Source organism: Centroberyx gerrardi, chromosome 8, assembly GCF_048128805.1.
Source record: "Centroberyx gerrardi isolate f3 chromosome 8, fCenGer3.hap1.cur.20231027, whole genome shotgun sequence".
Lineage (NCBI taxonomy): Eukaryota > Metazoa > Chordata > Actinopteri > Beryciformes > Berycidae > Centroberyx > Centroberyx gerrardi.
The window spans coordinates 23,759,602-23,778,104 of record NC_136004.1 but is presented as its reverse complement, the minus strand read 5'-3'; the positions used below and the strand labels follow the sequence as shown (position 1 = coordinate 23,778,104).

The following is an 18,503-nucleotide window of genomic DNA, read 5'->3' as shown; positions in this document are numbered from 1 at the left end:
ATAGCAAGTGGATGCAGCAGCACCCGTCCCAGTCCCACACACAACAGAGGGACACGCTAGCATCGATTAAGGAGAATGGACACGAGGTAATTACCTATTGCCCCGTTAATAATTCTCGGAGAAACACGGCAAGATTATCAACTATCAACGTTGCAACAACTGGACACAACAGTTGGTTCCTGCTTTGGGAGTCAAGTACACCAGTTAAGTGGTAAGTGAAGTGTGTGGCTGCTAGCTACGTTACTGGCTAACGGTGTTAGCTTGCAAGGTAACAGCTCAGTCCGTTACTGAGAGCAACACTGTCGACTTAAATCAAGAAGAAGTGATTATGTTGACTGAAATTGCCTTGACTTGTCTGGTTTGCCGTCAAAAACGCGTTATACTGGTATTGAAATACATAGCTCATCATTACATTGTATGTTTGTGGGGTGAATGTTTACCAACCAAACGTCCAACTATTAACCAAACCAGTCTTCCGCGAAGCTGGTTACGATTCAGCTTTTTGGCTATCTAATGTTAACAGGTAGCTGTCAGGTTAGCGGACTGGTTAGTATTCCTCACAAGCCCAAACTTGTCTATAACCCACTCACAGGCCTGAGCTGTGATTTGGCTAGCAGACGCCAGATTTTCTCATCTCACCTTATCCCCGAGGCTTGCTAGCTAGTGCTGAGGTGGACGCGTTCACTCCCCTGGCCCCGGGCCAGCCTGTGCATCAGTTACTTGACACAGGGCTGGTTTCAGCATCGTTAGTTTGGTTTGTGCGATGCACCAGCCTCTCCTTGGATAATTTACAATTGAATCTAAGTATTTTTCCCCTTAGGAACATTTGATTAATCCCCCTGCCCTGGAATTATCTTTTATCGTGGGCCATAAGAAGTTTGCATTTTACCTGGTCCATGCTTTTATCATTTGCATTTTGGAAAGAACCCAAGGCAGCTGCCTGAGGGTTGGGCATGTACAAGGCTGTATTACAGACTAACTGCCTATTACCAGTGTAAACAATCCTTTGCACCTGGGCCATGCTTTTGTCATTTGCATGTTGTAGAGAACCCCAGGAGGGTTAGGGTTGGGCATGTAAAGGCTGTATGCCACCACAATGCAATATGACACTGTAGAAAGCCATTATTGTCCCGGAGAAATGAAAGCCTTGACATTGAATCTTGGCATGGGTGAACGATAACTCATGTGATCCATGGGAATGTCTTGCTAACATGTGCTTTCTCAGCATCCTGCACTGGTACTAAGTGTTGGGTATTTGGTGATACTAGGTACAGACCTGTGTACTTTTACTGACATTGACCGATATAGCCATGCTTTTGAAAACGGTTTACAAAGCAGACATTAAAAAAGTGTTGTGTTAAAGTGGACACCACACTTTCTGTAGTGGAATTAATAAGCACAATTTCAGTATCATCAGATAACAGAGTTCTCGTTCTCTGTTCTTAGTATCTGGACTTCATGATACCAAGGACAGGAAGTTGAGTGTGAAATCTGCTTGATACACAATACCCATCCATGCACAATACAGTTATCAGCATTGGTACGCCACTATTACATTACATCAACGTATCTCTGTATTTTATACAATTTAGGTAGGTTTTTTTACATCTGGCTATTGCTATTGACTTTCGTTAACCTCTTGGAATTACACCAGACATTGTAGTGATCTACTGTGTGTCTAAAACCAACATGCAAACCCAAGACACATGAAGTGATTAGACCGGTGTGTCATCAGCAGCACCTGGCCTCACATCACCTAGGATTAACTGTCTAACTTCAAATAGTCAGTATAGTTGGTGGCTTACAGAAGCTTAATTCAGAACCACTAATTGTGTCTGTGTTCAGTCTGTAGGCAGCCATGGGTGGGCTGGGTAACGGTCGTCGCGGAGGCAGGTCTCCTCCTCTGATGATTGGTGCCCTGATCGCCTGTATCCTGGTGCTGGGGTTTAACTACTGGGTGTCCAGCTCCCGCAACCTGGAGCTACAGGTAGGTTACTCTCTCTGTGTGTGTGTGTGTCTGTACTTGTGATTGAGTGATTGAGAGATATTTTTGCAGTTTTCTTACTAATCTGGAGGGTGCAAATATCCCCTTTTAAAAGATGAAGAAACCAGCTGTTAAAAGTAGTTTAAAGTATTCTTTATTGCCAATCATGATATACCTGTGTCTTCTTGCCAAGCCACACTTCAGTCAATGTCTTTACTGTAGTATATTGTATATGTGTGGCATTTGTGATGTCTGTGGCTCATCGTGTTTTTTAGTCACAGGGTAGGTACAGTACTGGAAAATTCTCATACTATGGTTTGCTGCTGAGAAGTACTTTGCTGGTTTTTGCTGGGTCAGCTATCAGCACTCGTTTGAGACTGTAGTTGTTCACATTTCACATGCTCTATAGGATAATACTGTTTCAACTGAAGAAACAGGTGCTGAGTATTGCCTGACTTTGTTGGCACAGATCTTTGGCACAATTTCCAATGCATGATTCTCTACCGGCAAAATTAAATTACCTTTCTTATCAACGGTCTTCCTCGTTTGATCATAAGTTAAAGGTTGTGGCTGTGGGAATGTCTCTTTCTTTGCTGTTGCCTGAACTTTTGTTGCGAGGGACACTCATTTTGTTCATCTTCCTTGCTAGGAACCAAACGCTAGGAACCAAAACAGTAGCATCAATATCTAACTTGAGTGCATCATTGAACACAGCCTTAAGGATGGACTTAGGGCAGACTTAACAGTTCTGCTTTTTTGTGGAAAAAGTGTTGCTTCAACCAAGCTGATCATTTGAAAAAGTGGGTTGTGCATAACAACTAGCTGCAGTAGCTGCCACTATCAGCAAACGGTTCTTAGGTACAACTCTGACATTTACCAGAAACTCCCACAGTGCAGCCAATGTGCGTCATATTCTTCATATTGACTCCTTATGATCAGAGTTTCTGGGAGTCTGCTACTACTACCAACATTTCTACCTGTGTTTTCTATATTTATATTCTGGTTGTAGTCATAAACTGTCAGCTGCTTATGTACTGTGAAGGCTCGCCTCTTCTTCCTTGAGATTAGTCATCTCACCAGTTTAGCTCTGCCAGGCACCGCAGTGTCTTTCCAAAACAGCTGCTTTCCATCCACCTTACAGGGGCTCCCTCTTAACTTTCATTTGAAAAACGTGTGAAAAAAGTTTGATGAAAGCAGATTTCCTGCCGACTGCTGTCTGTCGTCATTTGCTGTTGGAAATATAATTATGAGTTGAGCGCACATGAACAAACCAACAAAGTGTTTAATAGGACTGGGAAGGTCAGGATTTTCTATTACCTGAGTTTCAGAGATGTGACTGTTAGGGGGCAGAGAGCATGGAAGCCATATCAACTGTTAAAAAGTAATACATTTTAATTTGATCATATTATTGTTATTGTGGGAGGGAACTCGACAAAAGAGTCAGGGATAGTTGGGGCACAGGAGACCTGGGTTGCAAAGAAGGCAAAATGCCTAGTTCTCATTCCAAGGTGTCAGAAATACTTTCACGAGTGAATTTCTACTTGGGGAAACTTGGCAGCAGAATCCAGTGTGTGTGCGTGTGTCATGATTTCTAATTAAATTTTGGATTCATCAAACTGTGCGTCTGTGTGTTTTTTGTGTACATACTTTATCTGTGTGTGTGTTTGTGTGTGTGTCCATCCAGACCAAGCTGTATGAGTTGGAGGGCCAGGTGCGGCGAGGGGCGGCAGAGCGCGGAGCGGCAGAGATGAAGAGGAATGAGTTCCAGGAGGAGATCCAGAGACAGAAGGATCAGATCAGCCGCATAGAAAACCTCTACAAGAGACAGCTGGAAGGAGCCCAGAACACCTGCAGCCAGGACAAGGTACACACAGACACTGTCAATGCACATTGTTAACTGTGTCGTCCTTGGAAACTGCATCAAATGCATCAAGGCACACTTTAGATATACGAGACATCTACTGACTCTAGAAGAGTCCGTAAAAATCCATAGAAGTAGTAGTTGTTCAGTTCAACTACGGGACAACTCAATAAAATAAATATTTGTTTTAATCAGTGGTTGCAATCCTCACCACCCACTCATTTCCCTAACAGTGTTGGGAGTGTTACTAGGAAAAAGTAATACATTACACCCTACTCTTTACTTTTCATGAAGTAATTAATTACTTATTACTCCCCGAGCAAAGTAATTAGTTACGTTACACCCTAAAATGAATTTAAATATTGTAGACCTAAGCCCACATTACCAGCAGAAGTATCTAAATAATGACAGACACAAAATCTTTCTTTTAATCACTGTAATGTGATTACTGAAATTTGAACAGGATTGCCTTACTTTACTCCATTACAGGAAGAAGTAATGTGATTACAGTAATGCATTACTACCAACACTGATCCCTAATGGTTTAGCTTTTGACTGATACTTAAGCTACTGACCTGTCCTTAACTCACCTCTATTCTATCACCCTAATGTATAATCCATGTTATTTGTGTGTGTGTGTGTGTGTGTGTGTGTGTGTGTATGTGAGAGAGAGAGAAGCAATTGTCATCTGTAGAGTCTGTTGTCTCACAGTAAACGCACACACACACACACACAAAATGTCAGAGAACTTTGGATATTGACAGTTGCTGTGTTTTTGCTTTCAGGGCACACTGCAACAAAATATTTCCTCCAGTACCAAAACCATACAGGAACTCAAAGGTAACAGATACATTTAATCTATGGGCCCTATCTCACACCTGGTGCAAAGCGCAGCGCCAGTGTCATTGCTAGTTTCCGACCGACGCAGTTGTCATTTTCACGCCCAGCGCCCACGTTGTTTAAATAGCAAATGTACTTGCGCCCATCTTTGCGCCCACGGGCGTGTTGGTCTTAAAATGAGGTGTGGTCAGGCCCATTGTTGGCACATTGCTATCTTGAGGCGGCGGAAAGCGATTGTGCCATTGACCAACAAAAACCTGGTCTAAAGTCTGGCGCAGTATTTTCCTGCTATTTAAAGGGCGCATTATTCAGATAGTAAGATGCGTCTCTCTCTCTCTCTCTCTCTCTCTCTCTCTCTCTCTCTCTCTCTCAAACACACACACACACACACACACACACAACGTTACCATGCAAAATAGAAAAATAGGATCATCTACTATGAAAATTTGCACTTCGCTCCTGACATGTATTTTGTTGCCAAATTGCCATATGCTTTCACCATTACGCAGTGCCAAATGCGCAACGTGCATGTCCCGTTAACCATCATCACACATTGCCAATTGCTAAAAAATTAAATATGTAAAAAGCACAGCCCAACAAAAAGTCATGAAAATAAACTGCAAAGGCATCTTACCTTCACCCGACGCACAACATAGGCCTACCCGACGCACACACATTGCCATCGCGCACGAGCAGATCATTTTCCTCAGTAGAAAACCGTTCGTTTCTCCAACTTGCCGAATCCGCCATTTAAATAGTAATGCGCCAAGGTGCAAGCACACCTGGCTCTTAAAGGGAATGGGAGATGACACTCTGATTGGTTGAGTACATGTTACGCCCAAAACACACCTATGATTAATTAAGGGACTTAGTACAACCCCTTTGCGCCTTGCGCCTTACTTTGCGCCCACATTGTGCGTCGTTTAACTAGCATTTTGGATTTGGACACGCCCTAAATGCACTTGCGCCATGCGCTCTAGACCATGCGCCATGGATCGTTTAAATAGGGCCCTATATGTGTAATTGTGGAAGCACACTTATCATACAACATTATACAGTAAATTATACAGAAAATCCAAGGAAAATGTTATGTGGCTCTGCAATGGTCTCTTTGTGTTGATGTCTTTTGTGTGTGTGTGTGTGTGTGTGTGTGTGTGTGTGTGTGTGTGTGTGTGTGTGTGTGTGTGTGTGTGTGTGTGTGTGTGTGTAGGTCAGTTGAAGCAGTTGAATGATGACCTGGGGAAGCTTCAGAAGGAGCTGCAGAGTTGTCAAGGCAACCTCAACACCCTGAACAAGAAACTCACTTACGACATGTAAGAAAAAAAAAATCATTACAAAACTTGCATATTATATTCATACAGAGGCTTCATCTCTGTTGTCATTAATTTCAATTGCAGCCCTCTTGTAAAAACTAATTCTTTTATGAAATTACAAAAACCATAATTGACCACGAACTCGGTTACATCACATTTTACCAGTAGCGCTGTAGTGAATAAGACTCGCTGTTTATTACAATGAATCTCACATGGTCTGATTGAAAAATATAGGTTTTGCTCCAGACATATCGCATGCATGTTATATTCTCTCCTTGTTTTTGTCATGTGTGAAGGAACCATTGTTGTACCTCAGTTCTTTTCCCTCAGGCAGCTAAATATATCTCTGTTGTTCTTGGTTAAACTGTGTGTGTGTTTGTTTGTGTGTGTGTGTGTGTGTGTGTGTGTGTGTGTGTGTGTGTGTGTGTGTAGGACCCAGTGTAACACCCAGATCCTGTCCCAGAAGGAGCTGTGTGATGAGAGGGTGGCAGCCTCTAAAGTCGAATTTCAAAAGAAGATGGATAAGCTCATCGCTCCTCCAGTTGCCTCCTCACAGGTGAGTTGACTTTCTCCTCTCACACTGAACCGTAGAGAGGTGAGTGGAGAGGGGGAAAAAAACACATTCTGTTGGAGACTGCTGTCCACCTACATTTAGAGTAGTCATCTAATGGCCTCAAATTTGTGCGTTTGAAATTATGTTTATTCTGTATGTCTATTCATAATCTATTCATATCCACTTGATTCAAGCTTTTCCCTCTAATATTGTGGATTGCCTTTCCGGCTGCATGATTATAGCTAAAATGATAGCCCAAACTATTTTGTTAGATATTGTGATCATGATTATGATATGAGGAACAAAAATATTTTACTATATATTGTTTTTTTGCATTATATCAACATTATCATAAAAGTTGCCCAGCCACAGTGGACATTTTAAATCAAATGAGCTGTGTCAATATTCAACAATTCTAAATTGTTGAACATAAATTGCTTATATATTTACACTTGATTAGTTGCGCAGACCTAATAGCCGTTGGCTTTGGCTGTTGCTATTATTACGATCCTTGTCTACCCAAGACGTCCTTGTGTTGACGTAAAGGAATATGATAAACACACTGATGTTGGCTCCTCAGCAGGTGAATGGAGCTCCCACGCTAAAGGGAGAGGAGCAAGTTAAAGAGGAGGCGCCTGTGAAGGCCGGGCTTGACGAAACCAAGACGACGCCTGTTCTAAGCCACACCCTCGACCTCTCCCAGCCCAAAGCAAACGAGCCGCCTGAACTACTGACCAATGAGATCGTAGTGGACAAAGGTAAAAGACACAGATGTCCCAGTGGCTCAGTCTGCTGGTAGTTGGAATACTTAAAGGAATGACATTCATATTTATGTATGTGTGTGTGCGTACACTGGATATTTTTCTGTGTGTGTGTTCATATTTGTGTATATGCGCACATTAAATGGCCTTTGTACTTGTATTTACAAGTGTATGCCTTATGCATTTTTGGGTGCTTCTTCACTAAGCTTACACCCCCCACCCTCCCTTTGTTATTTCCCAGCTCTAGATCCCCCAATGATCCTGTCTTCTCCAAAGGATCTCTCCAAGCCAGAGTCTGAGTCCGTTTCCACAGTTGCCACAGCGAAGCAGGACACCCTGCTACCACCAGAGGGGGCTGTGGGGACAGACGGAGATGACGAAGAGGCCAGTAAACTGCAGAAGAAGAACCTGACTGAGGATAAAGAGGTGGAGGTGATGGATGCTCATGGAGAGGACACACAGATTGAAGGTAAGGAACTTGCATTTTATATTCCAGATAGTGGTAATTTAGCCTTACATTGGAACCAAACACATTAAACACGCTAGTACTTGTGTTTTCCCACCAGAAACAGGTCCAGTGCCCATTTTGGATCTTGACCTAGTAGAAACACTGGGATAAACTGTATTTGTAACTGTTTCACACTGTAATATGTGGCAGTTGGATTTCACCTCAGTGTTTCCTCCAGATCTTTTTCTTGGAAAGGCCTCTGAACCAGCATTTAAACCACAACACTGTAAAACTATTGAAATCAATACAACATAAATAAAAAGCATAAATAAAGCTATGGCTCCTGCATCACATCGCTAGCTTGTCTGGGAAGCTAAGCAGGTCTGGCTGTGGTTAGTCCTTGGATGGGAGACCACCTGGTGCTGGAAGTGGTGTTGGAGGACTAGTAGGAGGTGCTCGTCCCTCTGGTCTCATGAATAATATCCCCAATGCCCCAGGGCAGAGACAGGGACTCTGTCCTGTGAGTGAGCACCGTACTTCGGATGAGACGTTAAACCGAAGTCCAGACTCTGTGCTCAATAAAGATCCCATCGGCACTCATCGTAAGAGTAGGGGTGTAACCCCGGTGCCCTGGCAAAATTCCCCAAAACAGGCCTTCCTTCTATCATGGCCACCTAATCATCCCTCGTTACCTAATTGGATCTTTCAGTCCTCACCCAGGTGGGTGCCCCCCCCCCCCCGAAATGTGAAGCGCTTTGAGTACTTAGAAAAAAGCACTATATAAATGTAATCAATTATTATTAATTATTAATTATAAATGTTCTTAGGCAGCATGGCAGTTCTTCGAGATGAGGCAGTCTACTCTACTTAATTCTGTGGTAGTGGTGATACTCAGTCATCCCTTTGCAGGCATTCTCAGCGAAGAGGTAGTGAGATTTTCATAAACAAATCATTGATCTGAATCCTGGTTTGTGTCTCCAGAGGCAGACCCAGGGATGGAAGACATGCTGATTGGCCAGGGGAAGGCAGACGAGACTCCTATCGGTCACAAAGTTGACGATCCGGAGGATTACGACGCAGACGAACAGATAGTGGGCGGAGTCGATTTGGAGAAACCACAGAATCAGCAGGGCGAAAATATAGGTGAGTGTGTCATGGTGGAATCTAACTGAGAAAGTCTGACTGTGTGTGCGAGCAGAGAGAGCGTATGAGAGAGTGAGTACTTCCTTGTCTCTGTCCTGAGTAGGACGGCTGTGTACTCTCAACACTTTGGGGTCTGTATAAATGCACTCGACCAAATCCGCTGACATTTTGTAGGTCCTTTGAAAAAGGGCCATTTTAGGTTAAGGTCTAGGGTTTGTAAGAGTCTGTTGTTGGTGATCATGTTCTGCTGCTTGAAGAAAGAGGTGTGTGTGTGAGAGAGCAGTGTGCTTTGTTAATAAGCAGATTCTGCTGTTTGATGGATAAAGAGATGTATGTGATGTCGGATGTCGTAGATAACTACCTTGTACTGTGCTAAAGAGATGTGTGTGTTTGATGTTAATACCCGTGTTGTACTGTTTGATAGACAAGGACATGGAGGAGGAGCTAGCTGACTATAATGGAGACGACGAGAACGAGGGCGAGTTTGAAGCAGACAAACAAGCCGAGCTCGCTCAAATCTAAGGTACACACTCAAACACACTCTCTCTCTTTCTCCCCCTCAGGCTGATATAGTAATATATTATTGACCTTACAAGTTACACATTGCCAGAATCACTCAGTTTCAGCTCAAACATATATCTTCCATGACAGAAAATTAACTTGCCTGAGATTCACACAATATAAAATTTGTCTTGCAGGGCTGTTGAAGAGCTGGAGAAGGATCCCACGCCACATTCACAGATAAATACTGAACCAGGAGCTCTTAGACTTCAGCACAACAGCATCGTACAAGTTAATACCGTCACAAACACAATTGATGCAAAACAGACAGAATTTGTGTGGAAGAGTTCTGTCATTTTTGGTCTTTATTGGAAAGTATTTTATACCAGATATCAGCCAAGCATGTATACGCATTACTTGCATTTCCAGCTACCATTGTATCCTACAATTCCTTGAGACGTGTCTTAAGACAGATTGGTGAACACAGTGTAAGACGTCTCAAGACAACTCTATTAGGCGTCTATTAGACATCTCAGTGTGTCTTGAAATCAGTAGTGTTTTGAAGATGTCTTTGGATGTGTTCTTTTGATTCAGCCCATTATGCCTATTCCTTTTTATATATTCAATAGGAATCTTATGTTAATTAATGTTTGTGAGCGCAATATAAGAGATTCTTATGAACAGCTTATCCCAAACAAAAAAGACCCTGACAGCGCTGTGAGTTATGTGGAATACTAAGTCCACGTAAAAGATCAGAGTGACAGAACTCTTCCATCCATACGGCGGCTCTGCAACACCAACCTCTGCTGCTCTGCCAGAGGTACAACAGCATCTCACAGTTTGCCTTAAGTTACTCCTGGGCCCAGTATTCACAAAGTCCTTCATAGGCCTTGGGTCAAAGATGTCACTCCGTGATGGCAAATGAGGCTTTCCGAATTGCTGGCACTAAATGAAGGGAAGTGTTGAGTAGCTTGTGAGACTCTGACGCTAAACCCAGTGGATTGGATAAATAAAAACGCATCCTCCCCCTTGCTGCCATAGCAACATCAGCAAAAGAGATGGTTCAGTTCAATAGAAAGCACAGTATTTGCCACATGAGAAACAGACAAATAAGCTACTGGTTTTATCTGTTTATTTAACTTTGTCAGGTTTTAAGTCATAGAACATTATTACTGTAAAAACGAGCATGGGATGATCAGTGACCAGCTGTTTCTGAAGTGCCACTTTCTTGAAATGCTTTGACATATTGTTGGCAGCAAGGTTTTGATGCCCAGCTATATTTCAAAGCACAAAATGTTGGATGTGTGTTGAGCTCAAGAGTTCAGCATGTTTCATCTCAAAATGTTTAAAGAGTCTACATCGGTTATTTTAAAAGGCTTTGTGCTGACCCAGGATCAGTAAAACAGTTGTAAATCATGATGAAGGGAATGGTTAGGAAGACCTTTATGGTGTTCTTAGATCAGCACTCCTGTTTTGAGATGCTTGATATATACAGGCCTTGCCAGTCCTGTATATATCAAGTTTCCCCTAGCACAGGTAGGACCAGTTGCTCTTGGAACAGTTTCTTCCTTTAATTCAGAATAGGTAGATTGGATAAAGAGCGGTGGTACCTGGTTAATGATTTTAGATCAGTACTCCTACTCAGAGGTTGTTGAATTCACTTTGTGGATACTGGCCCTGGTCTGCTGAATCGAATGGACTGTATAGATTGTGGAGAAACTGGAGTGGGATTTCCGAGAACTGCTGTAAAACTATGAATGAAGGACATTTAATTGAAGTAGGAACAATGTGTTGTACTTTCAGGCACCTGCAAACCAGTAGATGTGAGCGTTCAACAGCTGTGCTTTTTTTAATGTTTAGCCCACATGCAGTACAGTCTGCTCAACTCAAAACTAAACTGAATTGAAAATTATGTGTGGGTGAGTACAAACATTAAAAAAGTTAGGCATGAAAAACAGGTGTTTATGTTAAATTTTGTGGCAGGATCCTATATTTTGTTGCCTTGTGTTTTATACTTTCTTTCTACATCTTTCTTATAATTTCTTTTGGTTTCCACAGGTAACTGGCAGTCTGACTAAATACTCACAGTGACTCACTTAATTGTAACTACCATAATGTCTGTTGTGCATTGATCATTTCTTGTTAATCCTGACCATTAATGTGCATTACATTCTGTTCTGCGTTAGCTACCCTTGTACATTTTTAAACACAGAATCCATAACCCTGTAGTAGAAAATTGTTATCTTCCTACAGTGCCGTCTTTTGCCTATCTGAAATGACTTGCACCTGGGTGGTTACATATTGACACAATGTGAAATGGGATGTTAGGAACGGTAGTTGATGATTTTAAAGTCCTTCCAGGGAGAGTTCAACCTGTTAAGTCAAAGTTTTGAAGGTAACTTTCCCTCCTAGAAGAAACCTGGATTTTTAACTTATTGTTTTATTTTTATTTTTATTTTTATTTTTTTTACCTGGGCTTGTTTTCATCACGTTTCATACAAATTAAGTATATAATAAAATAAGAATATGAGTACTGATTGTGGATCACCGGTCAAGTTGCAACTTGTCAACTTCACAACTAAAAGGCAGTTATAGAAAGGGATAGCACAGTGAGCTAGAACAAAAAAAAGTATATACTGTATATAATAGTGTCAGTAAAATTGCCCATTGACATTGTCCAAATGTTGCTCATGTGTGATTTTCACAGGAGACTAACCGGGCCCAAATCGGCACTCCTGTTCTAAGTTATGAACGCGGACCCTCAGTTATGTTGATGAAAAGTGTCTTGTGTCTGCCTTGTGGTTTTCCCCCTGGTGAAACTCACAAGGCGCACTCCACTCGTGTACAAATTGTTTAAGTTCTAAGACAAGATTTTTATGGTGTATTGTTGTTTTGTAGATGTCGTTATTCACTGTGGGTTAGTTTCTCTGACACAGCAAAGCTTGGGCTGCCACTGCTTTGTGTTGTCAGGGAGTAATTTTTGTCTGCCTGTTTGTGTAACAAAACCCACCGTTTGAACTGGAAGTCTGTGTACCTGGAGAGATCATGATTTGGATTCACATTTTGTTAATTTGTTTTGAACTTGTTTGTATTTTATTCTGAATCATTGATGAACAAATTTGTGAAAGGTTTGAGTAATCATAGGCTTTATTGAGGCATTAAGAGACAGCAGGATAACAAATAAAAAAAAAAAGATGTTTTTATTACCACTACAAAGGCATTTGTTTCATTCAGTTTGGGAGATGTGGGGTTTGTAGTTCCCAGTCGCTTGGTGTGGCTGTTTTTTGGAAGATGCTAATGATGTGGCCCAGACAGACAGACCAACTCTCACACTGTCAATTTGAAAATCTCACATTTCCCAAAAGTGAGATTTTAGGCAAAGGTTGGTCATGGGGCAAGGAAGAATTGATTAACTTCTCACACTGATTGGCCAAAGGGGGTGTGGCAGTGGGCGTGGCTTCTCACAAAAGCATATAACTTCCGGATGGATTCACTTAAACACCATGAAACTTTATGGCCTGTCAGCAGATGGAAAAAGAGACAAACCCTCCATTATTGGCCCAATCAAACAACATGGAGGCACTGGAGAGCTCATTTTCAGTTTAGACATAGCCGCCCTGCTCATTTTTCCAAAACTTGGTCTAGTTGTAGAAGGGAAGCCCTAATGGCCACTGAAGAGATATAGAGCTGATTGGCCTTGTGGTGTTGCCATAATCGGTTTAAAAGTGGCTAGAATCTGAACAGGAATATCTCATGTCCCTTTGCAGGTACAGTCATGAAAATGTGGGCATCTCCTGATGTTAGTTGAATTTGGAAAAGGTTTAATCACACACACACACACAATCTCAATGGAAAAGCACATGACGCTATAAATTCAAATTCAAATAATGGCAGAGTGTCATTTTATCTCTGCTGTTTAAACACAGTAGGCTGTAGTCAAGATAATACAATTTCCTTACGTTCCAAGATAGACTTCTGATTGCAAAATATTTGCATTTGATATTGTGTAATTTAAATGTATTCGCTATTCACTATACAACATCAAATCATTTATATTTTAAGGTAAGGCCCTATTGTTCCCCATTTAATATTCAATTCATCTGGATGACCTGAAAAATTTAAATATAAAATAATTATATAAACCTCAACTGAATAGTTCATACTTACATACATGCTCTCATTGCCAGTTCTCCATAAGACACAGAAGATCTAAACTGTGGAGTATTTATGTTGGGGTTAGGGTTACAAATGCAACAAATAGACAAGTGACACTTTGTTGAACATCTACTTTTTGTCACCTGATTATTAGTTTAGTGTCAACATTGGACTATCCAAATAAAATGTTACTCCTTCACCTTCCTTACACATTTTTCCATTATAATTTTCCTCTGTGTTGTCATACTTCTTGTCAACTTATTTTTGCTGTCATCACCATATAAACTACGAGGGGAAACTGTTTTTACATAAAATATTGAATGAACTTGTTGGCCACAGTCACTTATACTAATACTGTTAATATTGCAATACTTAAATTCCAATTCTGATTACGACAATGTTAAGATACCTTTTTATACGATCTTTTATTTATTCAGGTGAAACCTACCATTGTACTGTTACACTATGTTGTGTCGGGCTGTTCTTTGTATTGTCTTTACTCTTGTTCAGAAAGCACCGTGGCCCCAATAAAAAGTTTTTTTCTTTCATCGTGGCAATGGAATGAGAATTAAGATTAATTAAATTCCATTTCATATGGTGGCAAGTAATACTGTATATCTAGACTGAACAGCTATGTAGGCAAGATAACGTCTTCCATTTATATCCTCATTTGGATAAAAGCCTATGACCATTGTCCCATATTCAGTTGAGTTTTATATAATTATTATTTTATATTTTAACTTTTCAGGTCATCCAGATGAATAATAACATATTAAATAGGCTACCAGCCTTACAACAATTTGATGTCTAGTGAATATTTTCAAATTATAAATTGCAATTAGAATTTTATCGTGGAACGTAAGGAAATTGTATTGTTTTGAATATACTGTCATGTTTAATCAAGCAAAAGATACTGTGTGGAGAGGGTTATCTATACAAATTCTCTGAAACCAAATGAGATGAACCTCTGCCATTATTCCCGTTTCAACATTTACTAACATTTGTAACTTATGACATAAGTATGAACTAATTGTTTGTTCATGTCTATTAAAGATTTGTTGAAGGCTTATTAATGAAAGTTATTATAAAGTGTTTCCCATCTGGTTGGTTGCCAAATGAGTGGTGAATATTCAGTTGAGTTGCTGAAAGTGGATAATCTAACACATTTCTTTAGTAAAGTATGGAGCTTGAGGAGACTGGTAGCAAACATGGAAGTCAAAGCACTGTTCTAGTATGTGAAGTAAGGGTAAATAAAAAAAAATACTGCAATAGAGTGTTAAAAGATATTGATCTGATGAAGCCAAAAAGCGGACTTTGCTGATGATACCCAGAGACTTTGCCACTATTTCAAACAAAGTGCATATGGTTTTTCCAGTTCAGAGGAAAGCATGACTCACCATAATCTGGTTGATGAAACTTGGCTAATTTGCCCTTTTCAAAGGGGCAGCATTGTTTTTTTTTTTTGCAGTTTTTCTTTTGTTTTTTGCTATGAAAAAGGTAAAGGTAGTTTTTTTCTACAGTGCTTTTCCAGTGTCCCAACACTGTCTCTCCTTGTCACACCCTAACAGTTTATTACACTGTGGTGAATGAGCATTGATAGCCATACATGGCTATGAAAGGTGGGGTGGTGAGTGCGTTGATGGCCACGTATAACTTTGTCTCTGCCCACGGGGGCATCCAATAGAAATAATGTCCGAATCTGATACGTTTAATATAAGAGTTGAAGCATCACCCAGTCCGTCACTTACACTGATCCAGAGGGACCGCGATGAAGCCGTGCCTTGTTCTGCTTTTGATGCTAGGTGGTGAGTTTTTCATCTTTCAACTACATTCAGATCTTCATTTTTTAGAGGAGCTAAAGGGCATTCCACTCTGCTTTGGAGGAAGCCAACGTTATTTTTTCCACTCCATATGCTTTTCAAAACGTGTTCCAAGTGTCTGACAGATGCATTGGAATATTTAACAAGAAAAAACAGTGACAGGGCTTCCTTGCATGTATAAAACAATAACACTTTAACAGAAGTAATTGTGTCCACATGTCAAAAATGAACAGAGGTGGCACATCTTCCAAAGTCAAGAACAGAAACATTCAGGTATTAACTTCTTACACACAACACATTTCAACCTAGATGGGTCTTCTTCAGGCAGTGTAAAAGAAGAAGACCCATCTAGGTTGAAACGTGTTTGTCTGTTCATTTTTGTCATGTGAACGCAATTACTTCTATTTAAGCTATTTTTTTTCATCATCATCATTTGCTCTGCCATTTTTGGGCCTCTACTCTTTCCAAACTACATTTAACAAAACGCAAAAGCATGAATGGAAAAAAAACAGTCTATGTCAGGGTCTTCCAAAGGGCCCAAAACCCAGTAAATGTATCCTCATCTTCTGACCCAGGCTCAAACTAGAGCTCCCTATGTGTGAACCCAGGCGCACCATGACGTGACCGGGGGTTGAAGTCATGAGAAACCCAGAAACCCAGGTGTATGCTGTGTCTCTGCTCCTCCTCCATCTATCAGGTGCGGCATCGGAGGGCGTTGAGAAGAGGGTTGTTGGGAGTAAGCCCTGTGGAAAGGAGAGGCAGTACCATGTCCAGGTGGAATCGATCCAAGGGGGAAGCTTCTGTGGAGGCTCTCTGCTCAACACCCGCTGGATCCTCACTGCTTCTCACTGCGCCGAACGGTAAGAAACATCCAGCGTGAGGGTGTGTGTGTGGAAGCATGTGGGAGTGAGCGAGCGTGTGAGTCGGTTTTGTTGTGCTGCCAGCTGCCTGTGGGAGTCGAATGTATTCACTCGGGCATAGATGTCATGAAATATCGTGGAGAAATGTTTTCAGTAACTTTACATTCAATGTTCATTAACTAATGTTACCTAATGCATTTACTAACATTAATTAAACATGAATAACACATTAACAAAGATTAGTTAAACACACATGAGTATTAATTAATGGTATTATACATGTTTGTTAACTGTGTTTACTAACATCAATTAAGCATGAACAGTGACATTAAGAAAGATGAGTTCATATTAAATGCACAATAAATTGCAATAAGTAATGTTGTTGTTTGTTAATGCCAATGTATAGTCTAAATTGAAACCCTTCATTCATGTGCATTTAACATAAACTAATCGTTGTTAATGTTGTTAATCATGTCTAATTCATGTTAGTAAATGCATTAGTTAACATTAGTTATTGAACACTTAATGTAAGTGTTCTTAAATAATGTAAGTAATCTTATATGCTGCCAAATCCTTTCCAATTCCTTGAGGTATATGGTAGGCTGAATAAAATACAGTTGACTACTAGGAAAAAAAAAGAAAAAAGGTTGATCTTGTTAGATTAGCCTAGCTTGCAAAGAAAAAACAACATTAGACTGCCCTGAGAGACTTAGGGGCATTGAGGTAGGGTGCATCAGGTAGGAAAATAATGTAAACGACAACAATAAAGAAAGAAATAAAAAAGACCAGATAAACTGTTTTACTTATGCCATGGGTATGATGGATGTCTGTCTGAGTTCACCTTGCCTCCTCTTTTGCAGGATGGTGAAAGTGAAGATTGGCCTAAACCACGATGTGGCGTGGTATAAAAACGCAATCTCCTTCATGAAGGGGAAGACAAAAAGAAACGAGCAAGACATCAAAGTTGAACAACAGTTCACCTTCAAAGGTGAAGACGAGAAGGCTCATGACATCATGCTCATAAAACTGAACGAAGATGTTTCTTCTAAACTCCCCATCATCGAGCTTCCTCCTGCCGACTCCTGCGCCAAACCCAATCAGGGGACGAAGGTTCGCATTGGCGGCTGGGGAGCCAAGAAGGCCGACGTGACAAGTGAGGCACACCGAGATGCTAGATTCAATTTCGCCTGTCAGAAGTAGAAGATATTTTTCTGACCTTTCTTTTAAAATCCTCAGAAGTGAAAACCCCCAAAGACCTGAGGTGTGCCACCACAGCCATCGCTGCATGTGGTGAGGATGCTAAATCGGATGAGAAGTACCACAGTGACGAGACAAACACCATGTGTGCCTGGAAGCCTGGTGTGGAGGCCTGCCAAGTAAACCATCCGTTTTTTTAAAAATTCTATCTTCATTTTTTGTTCATATACTGTAAGTTACTATGTGATACTGACCTACCGATGAAACCCTTTCTCTCTCCATCTCGCTTGCAGGGAGATGCAGGTTCAGCTGTGGAGGACAACGGAGTCTTGTATGGTGTTATTGTCAGCAACCCTGTTGATGAGTGTGCAAACCCAATTAAAATCCTAGATATTTGTCACTACAGACAGTGGATTGATGAAACCATACGTAAGAATTGGCAGTTGTAGTAGCTTTTATTAGTGCTTTGCAGGTGGATTGTTGTGATCCATAGATGGATCTATGGATTGTGTGTTATAACAGTTCTCATAATGTTAACACAATACCTTGGATTTGGATTTAACTCCATTTAAAAAGCAGTTTTACCTGAAAAACAACTTGATACTGAAAAAAGGCTTTTAAAACAATCATGTATCACGTAACCCATCGTGTGTCTCTTCACCATTTTATTTTCTACCATTATTTATCTTCTTTCTCTTCATATTTAATTGATTATAGTTAAGGTGCAAAGTGCACAAGCAAATTAATTGGAAACTGAAACTCTCTAGTAAGTAAATTGTAAAAGATTTTTAAAAAACTGTCTCATCCATCCAGTTTCTCAATTTTCAGTGGGCCAGAGTAGCAAAACCTGATTGTCTGTGTGTTATATCTGTCTACCAAACATACAATTTGCAAAGAGAAAATTAAATCTGAACTGAATATTGTTGGTAATTTCTTCACAACAGGATCACTTTTGCCATAGCATTTTGTGGGACAGTACTGTGTAACTTCACCCTCCACACCACTGCAGTGGCAAAGCAGGTAGTTTATATCTCAGAAATACTTATATACGGTATACTTACTTCTTT

General features: G+C 40.7%; 2 protein-coding genes across 3 annotated transcripts; both read left to right on the top strand.

The window, feature by feature from the left end:
* The first annotated feature begins 39 nt into the window (after positions 1-39).
* On the top strand, positions 40-9,989 carry golm1 (golgi membrane protein 1). 2 transcript variants are annotated; one of them, XM_071917995.2, is made up of 11 exons: positions 40-211; positions 1,846-1,987; positions 3,669-3,848; positions 4,631-4,685; positions 5,896-5,998; positions 6,431-6,554; positions 7,132-7,309; positions 7,554-7,781; positions 8,742-8,903; positions 9,328-9,426; positions 9,602-9,989. In XM_071917995.2, exons 2-10 carry the CDS (start codon positions 1,859-1,861, stop codon positions 9,423-9,425), a joined length of 1,257 nt encoding a protein of 418 aa, XP_071774096.2. In that variant the 5' UTR covers positions 40-211; positions 1,846-1,858; the 3' UTR covers position 9,426; positions 9,602-9,989. The 2 variants fall into 2 exon arrangements, with proteins under 2 accessions (XP_071774096.2, XP_078141409.1); XM_078285283.1 differs by having other exon boundaries at positions 42-86.
* Positions 9,990-15,302: 5,313 nt separating this feature from the next.
* On the top strand, positions 15,303-18,222 carry LOC139926304 (trypsin-like). Its single transcript, XM_071917981.2, has 5 exons — positions 15,303-15,364; positions 16,077-16,239; positions 17,100-17,392; positions 17,476-17,615; positions 17,730-18,222. Exons 1-5 carry the CDS (start codon positions 15,328-15,330, stop codon positions 17,883-17,885), a joined length of 789 nt encoding a protein of 262 aa, XP_071774082.1. The 5' UTR covers positions 15,303-15,327; the 3' UTR covers positions 17,886-18,222.
* Positions 18,223-18,503: the final 281 nt, after the last annotated feature.